This window comes from Microchirus variegatus, assembly GCF_963457635.1.
Source record: "Microchirus variegatus genome assembly, chromosome: 2".
NCBI classification, from domain to species: domain Eukaryota; kingdom Metazoa; phylum Chordata; class Actinopteri; order Pleuronectiformes; family Soleidae; genus Microchirus; species Microchirus variegatus.
In genome coordinates this window covers 505,001-515,548 of record NC_139803.1, presented here as the reverse complement: position 1 = coordinate 515,548, position 10,548 = coordinate 505,001, and the positions used below count along the sequence as shown (strand labels likewise).

The following is a 10,548-nucleotide window of genomic DNA, read 5'->3' as shown; positions in this document are numbered from 1 at the left end:
ACATGAACAATGAACACATGAACAAATGAACATGTGAATACATGAACACATGAAAAATGAATACATGAATATATGAACAAATGAACACATGAACAAATGAACATGTGAATACATGAACACATGAAAAATGAATACATGAATATATGAAGAAATGAACATGTGAATACATGAACACATGAACACATGAAAAATGAATACATGAATATATGAACAAATGAACAAATGAACAAATGAACAAATGAACACATGAACACAAACAAATGAACACATGAATACATAAACACATGAACAAATGAACACAAACAAATGAACACATGAACACAAACAAATGAGCACATGAACAAATGAACACATGAACACAAACAAATGAACACATGAATACATAAACACATGAACAAATGAACACAAACAAATGAACACATGAACACAAACAAATGAGCACATGAACAAATGAACACATGAACACAAACAAATGAGCACATGAACAAATGAACACATGAACACAAACAAATGAACACATGAATACATAAACACATGAACAAATGAACACAAACAAATGAACACATGAACACAAACAAATGAGCACATGAACAAATGAACACATGAACACAAACAAATGAACACATGAATACATAAACACATGAACAAATGAACACAAACAAATGAACACATGAACACAAACAAATGAGCACATGAACAAATGAACACATGAACACAAACAAATGAACACATGAATACATAAACACATGAACAAATGAACACAAACAAATGAACACATGAACACAAACAAATGAGCACATGAACAAATGAACACATGAACACAAACAAATGAACACATGAACACAAACAAATGAGCACATAAACACATGAACACATGAACAAATGAACCATGATCTTCATATGTGGACAGTGTGTGAATATTTAAATGAGCTGTCATGTGACACTGACTGAAGCTCCGCCCCCTGCTCTCTGGAGTGATGAAGACTATATTTAGAGAAAAGGGGGCGTCGGCCTACTTTAAACTTCAGCTCTGTCCTTCAGAAGATCTGGGTCATCGTCAGTATTATGGGATGTTTCTGAGCAGGAGGTCACATGACGTCTCCTCCTCTTCCTCTTCCTCTTCCTCTTCTTCGTTGGTCGTGCGATGGCGTCCTCGCAGCCTCATCATCTCCATCACGCTCCTGGCGTAGGCGTCCCTCAGGTTGACTCCTCCCCCGACCCCGCCCTCCGCCGCCTCGCTGGCGAGGGACCGGCGCGCCAACGCGGCGATCGCGTGGGCGTGTCGCTCCTCCTCCTCCCTGAGCCTCATGGCGCCGTAGCAGGAGGCGAAGCGGTCGTTGATGATGGCGATGGGAAGAGCGAGGACCAGGATCCCCGACAGGATACAAACCAACGCCACCGCTTTCCCCAACGCCGTGTCGGGCCGAACGTCCCCGTAACCCACCGTGGTCATGGACGTGGTCGCCCACCACCACGCCGCGGGGACGCTGGTCAACGTGGAGGCGGGAACGTCGTGCTCCAACCAGAAGATGACCACGGAGAAGATGGACACGCCCACTCCCAGGAAGAGGAGGAGGAGCCCCACCTCCTGGTAACTCTGAGACACGGTCACCGCCAGAGACCTCAGACCTGAGGACATCAGAGAGGACATCAGAGGACAGACAAGAGAGGACATCAGAGGACAGACAAGAGGACATCAGAGAGGACAGCAGAGGACAGACATCAGAGGACAGACAAGAGGACATCAGAGAGGACATCAAAGGACATCAGAGAGGACAGACAAGAGGACATAAGAGGACATAAGAGAGGACAGACAAGAGGACATCATAAGACATCAGAGAGGACAGACAAGAGGACATCATAAGACAGACAAGAGGACATCAGAGGACAGACAAGAGGACATCATAAGACATCAGAGAGGACAGACAAGAGGACATCATAAGACAGACAAGAGGACATCAGAGAGGACATCATAGGACATAAGAGAGGACATCAGAGGACAGACAAGAGAGGACATCAGAGAGGACAGACAAGAGGACATCAGAGAGGACAGACAAGAGGACAGACAAGAGGACATCAGAGGACAGACAAGAGAGGACATCAGAGGACAGACAAGAGAGGACATCAGAGAGGACAGACAAGAGGACAGACAAGAGGACATCAGAGGACATCAAAGGACATAAGAGAGGACATCAGAGGACAGACAAGAGAGGACATCAGAGAGGACAGACAAGAGGACATCAGAGAGGACATCATAGGACATAAGAGAGGACATCAGAGGACAGACAAGAGGACATCACAGGACATCAGAGAGGACATCAGAGAGGACATCAGAGAGGACATCAGAGAGGACATCAGAGGACATCAGAGAGGACATCAGAGGACATCAGAGAGGACATCAGAGAGGACATCAGAGAGGACATCACAGGACAGACAAGAGAGGACAATAAAGAGTACAGACAAAATGACACCAGGGCACAGACTTCAGGCCTGGACATCACAGAGGACACTTGTGGTGGTTAGCCCCGCCCACCTGTGGAGTGTCGTCCTAGCTTTAGCATGCGCAGAGAGCGCAGCAGCCTTAGCACCTGCAGCACGCGGCCCATGTTCTCCAGCTCGCCGCTTCCTCCGCTCAGACGCTCCAGCGTTAGCGTGACGTAGAACGGCAGGACGGCTAACAGGTCGACCACGTTAGCCGCGCGGCGACTGAACGCGCACTTGTCCGTCGCACAGAGGAAGCGCAGCGCCAGCTCCGCGGTGAACCACACCACGCACGCGTACTCCAGCGCGTCAAACAGCCAGGGGGCGCCGACGCCCGCGTCCTCGCCCGCGTCCAGCGAGACCAGCACCATGCTAGCGACGGACAGAACCACGAAGAGGACGGACATCGAGCCCAAGGTGCGAGCGGCCGACGACGACTCGGGTTTCTCCAGGAGGTTCCACAGGCGGCGGCGCAGAGCAGGACAGGCCACGCCCACAAAGTCCTCGTCGCCGTCGCCTGTGGAACCTCCTGGACCGTCCCTGCGGACGCCGAGCGTTAGCCGCTGCTCTCGGCGGCGTTCGAAGCGCTCGCGGCAGCACGAGTCGATGCGGCGCTCGTCGAGGCCCCAGAACTGGATCTCCTGCAGGAAGGACGTCTCACAGATCTGCTCCTGGACGTGGAGGCGTCCTGAGCGGTAGAAGTTCATCACGCACCTGAGGAACCACCAGAAACACGCGTGAAACACGTCACGCGACCATTGGTCTATTTGAGCGAGGTCGGCGCCACCTACTGGAAGGTCTGCGCGTTGCGGTCGAAGAAGAACTCGTTCTCCGGGAGGTCGGCGTCGTCGCAGAGCTCCAGCGCCGCGGCGGCGCGGCCGCGGCAGCGAGCTAGCTTCCCGAGCCGCGTCTCCGGATGCGACGCCAGCAGCTCCTGCGGCATCGCGTGGCGACGCCCACCCACGTTGATGACGAGGACGTCGCCGAGGACGAAGGACGTCTCGCTGAAGAAGACGCTGGAGTCCAGAGACGCCGCAGAGGTGCTGTCGCTGAGGAGCTCCGCCCCCAAATCTGAGTCAGAGGGGAGGGGCATGGTGGGGGGAGGAGGGGGGGGGGCTTTTGGAGAGGTGTAGAGTGGGAGGAGTCAAGAACAAAGGAGGCGGGATTCTAATTCTGGATGCTAACATCAAACATTTTCATTCAGACCAAAGATAATCTGAGAATATTCCGGCCATTGTTAGGAGGGGTTATCTTAATCTTAATCTTAATCTTAATCTTCATCTTCATCTTCATCTTCATCTTGATCTCGATCTCGATCTTAATCTTAATCTTGATCTTGATCTTGATCTCGATCTCGATCTTAATCTTAATCTTGATCTTGATCTTGATCTTTACCTTAATCTTAATCTTAATCTTAATATTTATCTTGATCTCATTCTCGATCTTAATCTCGATCTTAATCTTCGTCTTCATCTTAATCTCAATCTCAATCTTGATCTCGATCTTAATCTCAATCTTGATCTAAACCTCGATCTTAATCTTAATCCTAATCTCAATCTCAATCTTAATCTAGATCCTGATCTTTATCTTGATCTTGACTTTAAACTTAATCTTAATCTCAATCTCAATCTCAATCTTAATCTAGATCTTGATTTTAAACTTAATCTCAATCTTTATCTTAATCTCAATCTCAATCTTTATCTCGATCTCGGTCTTAATCTGGATCTGGATCTTGATCTTAATCTTAATCTTAATCTCTTCTTCAGATAATCTTAAATCAGGTCAAATTAAGTCTTTTCTTTGTCACTGTGATCTTTTGACCTGGAGGCTCCGCCCCCAACGCTGTCACCTGAACGTCACATGAGGTCTGGTTTTAACGCGACGCGACAAAGGTCAAAGGTCAAAGGTCAAAGGTCAGAGTCCACAGAGCTCACATACGACGAAAAAATCAAAAATAAATATAATTACAATTAAATATTTATCTTTTTAAAATAAACTCTTACCTTTAAAAAAAGAAGAAGAAGAAGAGATCGCAAATATCACTCTTCATCATCATCTTCATCATCATCATCTTCATCTTCAGCAGCTTCTGTCTGTGTGTGTGAAAGAGCAGCAGCTTTAAATGAGTGCATGTATGGAGGGTGATTCATGCCACACTCACACTTTAGTCAGACTCAGGTGTTTCTCTGCTGTGATTGGTCACTTTGGAAAACAGGATTTTACCTTAATGTGGCATTAATCACCCTCCATACAGACACTGCACACGGCTGCCATTCACTTCCTGCTGCTAAGCAACCAGAGGCGGTCCCACAGCACCACCATGTGTGTGTGTGTGTGTGTGTGTGTGTGTGTGTGTGTGCAGCTCATTTGACTTTCAAACCCCGTGACCTTTGACCCCGCCCTCCTCATGCAAACGTCCTTGGACGTCTTCGTTTGACTGACAAATGTCTTTTTCATTTCTGGACTGAAGGAGACGGAGGACGAGGACGAAGACGAGGACGAGATTTAGCTCAAAGTGGAAAAATCTGTTTATTTTTATTTGAAGATTTGCAGCAGGTCAGAGGTCAAAGGTCAAAGGTCAGTGTGCTTTAATATTCAGTTCCATAAAAGAAGGAGTTTTTATTCCTTTATTTGTCTCACTGTGAATTTCTCTGTTTTACATGAAAAACCTTTGATTCACTGTGACGTTGTGGTGTTTATAAGCAGCAGGTGCACTGTGACGCCACTAGGGGGCACTGTAAATGTGTTCAAACAGGTGTTTTCCAGGTGTTTCCAGGCTGTGAACGAGGTGTCGTCATGTTTCCTGCGCTGCTTCTCTTCCTGCTGTCGTCGACGCTGATGCTGACGACTCAGAACGCTGGTGACCACAGCTCACTCTGACACACACACACACACACACACACACAACAGTAGCATGGTTAGCATCAGGGTTAGCATCAGGTCAGTACGGCGGCCTGGAAGAGTCCAAACGCTTTGTTCGTTTGTTTGCAGTATTTATTTAAAAAGAGTTTCATGTTTCGTAATCGTTAGACAGTTAGCGCCATTAGCTGTGCTAGCTCCTTTAGTCACCAGCGCAAAGTTTAGCGTAACTTTTAAGACTCTTTTAAACAATCGGGAGTTATGTAAACATGATGTTATTTGTTATCGTTTAATGAACGGACCGCTACAGTTCGACTGTAGGCGCGCTAATGGCGCTAAAGAAGCTAACGCAGCTAATGGCGCTGACTGGTAAATGGTGCCGCAGCACGTAAACATGATGTTATTTGTAGCGCTGCTCTTATCGTTCAATAAACATACCGCTACAGTTCGACTGTAGGCGCGCTAACGGCGCTAAAGGAGCTAACGCAGCTAACGACACTTACTGGTAAAACGGTGGCGAGGCACGTAAACACGGCGACACACAAACACGCCATGCGTTAACGTGCGCTAAGTAATAATGGTTTGCCCTTCCAGGCCACCATAGGGCAGGGTTAGCAGCAGCTAAAGCTAAAGCTAACGCTAAAGAAGTTCCGACAGTTTCCGTTTTTCTTTTTCCAGACACTCCTGCCGATCAACAGAAGACGAGCATCGGTATGAAGTTTGTGGTGGTGTTCCCGGAGAACGTGGCCTACTATCATCCCGTTCCGCCGGCGAACAGGATCCACATCACGGTTCTGCACGACCGGACCACGATCTGGATCAAGAGACGCCTCGCCGACTCCACCTGGCAGGAGACGGCGAGACAGACGCTGGCGTCGGGACAGAGCAGGACCTTCAGCGTGGACGCCGCCGCGGAGCTCAGGAAGACCAGCGTCTCCGAGAAAACCGTGGTGGTCGGCAGCGACAAAGACGTCGTGGTCAACGCCGTCACCATGAAGGTCAACAGCGTCCAGACGGCTCGGGTTCTGCCCGCGCGCAAACTGAGCGGCAGCTACGCCATCCCGCCGCTGCCCGACATCGCGGGAGTCACCGCCGACGCCGAGCTCGCCGTCACCGAGCGCCGACCGTTCAAGCTGGTCGTGGTCGGCGGCGACGAGGCGGCCGCCGTCTCCGTGGTCGGAGGGAACGCCCGGAACTTCTCGCTGGAGCCTCACGAGGTCGCTCAGGTCCTGGTGCTGAAGGAGGACGGGGTCCGGGCCGTGGTGGCCGACCGTCCCGTGTCCGTCCTGCTGTCGCACGCCTGCGTCGTGAGGACCGGCTGCACATGTGGACTCCTGCAGACCTCGCTGTCGCCCGCCAGGAACCTCACCGTCAGCTTCCTGGTTCCTCCGGCTCTGACCAACCACTCCAGCAAAACATGGATCCTGGCCTCCTCCTCCTCCTCCTCCTCCTCTTCCTCCTCCTCCCGCTCCTCCCGCTCCTCCTCCTCCTCCTCGCCAGTGGAATACGACTCAGCGTCGCCTCTGCTGGAGACGAGCGGCGCTGCGGTCCTGTACCGCCCCGGTTTGCTCCTGGACCTGATCCCCGACACGGACTTGGCCTCCTGCTTCGTGGTGAACGGCCTCAGCTCCATGATGAACTCCGTGGTGATCGTGGTTCACCGGGACTTCAGGGGCGGAGTTCGCCTCGGCGAGGATTCGCTGTCCGGTGCGGAGTGGGAGGAGCTAGTGGGCACCGAGTACGAGTCGACAGAGGTCGCCGTGGAGCCGGGGAAGAACGTGGTGTGGCACACTGACGCCAAGATGGCCGTCTACTTTATGGGCAACAACAACAACAACAACAACAACAACAACAACGCTCTGTTTGGGAATCCAGCAGCTGCTGTCAGCTCAATCCCAGGTAAGAACTGAGGTTCATCCATTCACTCATTCACTCTTTCACTCATTCATCCATTCACTCATTCATCATTCACTCATTCATCATTCACTCATTCATCCATTCACTCATTCACCCATTCATCCATTCACTCATTCATCCATTCACTCATTCACCCATTTACTCATTCATCCATTCACCCATTCACTCATTCATCCATTCACTCATTCAACTATTCACTCATTCACCCATTCATCCATCACTCATTCATCCATTCACCCATTCACACATTCATCCATTCACTCATTCATCCATTCACTCATTCACCCATTCATCCATTCACTCATTCACACATTCATCCATTCACTCATTCATCCATTCACTCATTCACCCATTCACTCATTCATCCATTCACTCATTCATCCATTCCCTCATTCACTCATTCATCCATTCCCTCATTCATCCATTCACTCATTCATCCATTCACTCATTCATCCATTCACTCATTCACCCATTCATCCATTCACTCATTCACCCATTCACTCACTCATTCATCCATTCACTCATTCATTCATTCACCCATTCATCCATTCACTCATTCACCCATTCACTCACTCATTCATCCATTCACTCATTCACCCATTCACCCATTCATCCATTTACTCATTCATCCATTCACTCATTCACCCATTCACCCATTCATCCATTCACTCATTCATCCATTCACTCATTCACACATTCATCCATTCACTCATTCAACTATTCACTCATTCATCCATTCACTCATTCACTCATTCATCCATTCATCCATTCACTCATTCACTCTCACATTCAACAACATGAGTTCTTGAGAGGCTGCGTGTTAATCCCTGAGGTCTTATTTCTAATACAGATTACAGATTAACTCTGATTGTCCCTCAGATTTCAGGGGCTGCGTGATAATCCCTGAGGTCCTGCTGATTGGCCCCCTGGTGGCCGGTTGGCGTGAGGCGGTGCAGTTCTGCAGGGGCCGAGACCTGGACCTGGTCAGTTTTTCCTCCTCCGAAAACGCCACACACATCTACTCGGAGATTGAGAAGGCGAGGAACGGCAGCGAGGACGACGCGTGGATCGGCCTCCGCCGCAGCTCACACAGCGGTGAGTGGTACTGGCTGAACGGAGACGACGTGGACGACGTCAACTGGGACGACGGAGAACCAGGCGCCATGAACCAGGGTCAGTGTGGACTCATGAGTCTGAAGAGCGGCTTCAGGTGGAGCGACCACGACTGCTGCGGGGCCGCACTTCCTGTCTGCTACAGGAGGCCCCGCCTCCTACCGCTGTAGTCGTGTGATGAGGTCACGTGACCTGTGCTAGCCATGTAGCCGTGTAGCCGTGAGGTTTGTGCCGTAGCTTTTAGAAACAGTGATCGTGTTCTTAAGACGTGGTAGACTGTTCTCACTCAGAGCAGCAGGGGGCGCTGCAGTGCACTCAGTGCTGTTTTTAACGTGTGATCACATGATTATTAAAAGCATCAAACATCACAAACGTCTCTTATTGATTCTGTTCACCACCTGCCCCGCCCCCTTCACATGCCCCGCCCCCCTCACCTCTCCCCTGCCCCGCCCCCTCCCTTCTGCCTGACTGCTTATGACCATATATGGAAGATGCCGGTGCGTCACATGCTCAGCTCTGACCATGAAATGGTAACAATATGGTCTCTGTCTTTAACCTTTGTTTGTTTGTTTGTTTGTTTGTTTCAGCCTGTTTTATCTTTGTATTCCTTTATTTTGATGTTGTTTGTGTTTTTATTGATTTATTAAGATGTTTTTGATGTTTTTATGTCTTTATTTTGATGTTTTTAGCTGTTTGTGATTTGTTGGACATGAGGCGACTTTCAAATCAATGCTTCTTTGGCAGTAGGTGGCGCTGTTCACATCCAGAGACTTTTATAATCAGCATTACATATATATATATATATATATATATATATATATATATATAAACAACATGTTCCGTCTCCCCATGTGTTTTGATATAAAGACGACGATGATTGACAGACGACAAACACAGTTCCTAAGACATCAACACGTTTTTATTGTAATAATTCAACACATTTGAAGCAAAACAAACACATTTTCTCACTGCCAAGCTAATGTTGAAATGCTAAAACTTAAATGCTAATGTTGAAAGGCGAACACGTGAATGCTAATGTTGAAATGCTAACACTTAAATGGCAATGTTGAAAGACGAACTCTTGAATGCTAATGTTGAAATGCTAATACTTAAATGCTAATGTTGAAATGCTAGCAATTGAATGCTAATGTTGAAAGGCTAACACTTAAATGCTGATGTTGAAATGCTTACAATTACATGCTAATGTTGAAAGGCTAACACTTAAATGCTAATGTTGAAATGCTAACACTTAAATGCTAATGTTGAAAGGCTTACACTTAAATGCTAATGTCGAAGTGCTAATACTTAAATGCTAATGTTGAAATGCTAGCAATTGAATGCTATATTGTAATGCTAACACTTACATGCTAATGTTGAAATGTTATATTGAAAGGCTAACACTTAAATGCTAATGTTGAAATGCTAACACTTAAATAGCAATGTTGAAAGACGAACGCTTGAATGCTAATGTTGAAATGCTAAAACTTAAATGCTAATGTTGAAAGGCTAACACTTACATGCTAATGTTGAAATGCTAAAACTTAAATGCTAATGTTGAAAGGCTAACACTTACATGCTAATGTTGAAATGCTATATTGAAATGCTAACACTTACATGCTAATGTTGAAATGCTATATTGAAATGCTAACACTTACATGCTAATGTTGAAATGCTATATTGAAATGCTAACACTTACATGCTAATGTTGAAAGGCTAACACTTTCAACAGGCGCTCGCCTTACAGTCGTTCATACAAACACACTTTTAAAAATCCTCAACATTCTGTGATGTCACTTCCACCAGCAGCTGACTCCCCACAGAGCTCCGCCCTGCACAAGCCACGCCCCCGTTCCCACCAGCAGGATGACCTTTGCCCCCACAGACACAGACAGGAGCAGCAGGAGAGCGGGCGAGGCTCCGCCCCCCAGCGACGGCGGGGGTCGCGGGGTCATGACGTAGAGCGTGGCCTGCTCTTTACCCAGAGGGTTGGAGGCGCTGCAGGTGTACTGTTGCCCCGCCTCCACGTCTCTCAGCTGACTCACCGTGTGGTAGTGAGCGACAGCGCCCCCCTGAGCCAGCGGGGGGAGCGGCGGGCCGAGCGGCGAACCCTGCAGCAGGTCGTCAGGACCGAGCCACTGGACGTCCGGCAGCGGTGAACCCTGAACCCTGCACAGAGCG

The 10,548-nt window shown here is 48.4% G+C and overlaps 2 protein-coding genes across 2 annotated transcripts in view; both read right to left on the bottom strand.

Annotated features, from left to right (window-relative positions):
* Positions 1-1,063: 1,063 nt before the first annotated feature.
* kcnv1 (potassium voltage-gated channel modifier subfamily V member 1) lies at positions 1,064-3,574 on the bottom strand (the record flags this gene model as incomplete). Its single annotated transcript, XM_083910349.1, has 3 exons — positions 1,064-1,629; positions 2,534-3,195; positions 3,273-3,574. The coding sequence occupies 3 exons, from the start codon at positions 3,572-3,574 to the stop codon at positions 1,064-1,066; spliced, it is 1,530 nt and encodes a 509-aa protein (XP_083766475.1).
* Positions 3,575-10,160: 6,586 nt separating this feature from the next.
* The window catches only part of LOC310944548 (sialic acid-binding Ig-like lectin 15), a gene marked incomplete at both ends in the record, with an annotated part of 54,197 nt that continues 53,809 nt past the window's right edge, over positions 10,161-10,548 (bottom strand). The window contains one exon of the mRNA XM_083910348.1: positions 10,161-10,548. This exon is cut by the window's right edge and continues 55 nt beyond it. Within this exon, the coding sequence (XP_083766474.1) occupies positions 10,161-10,548 (388 nt within the window).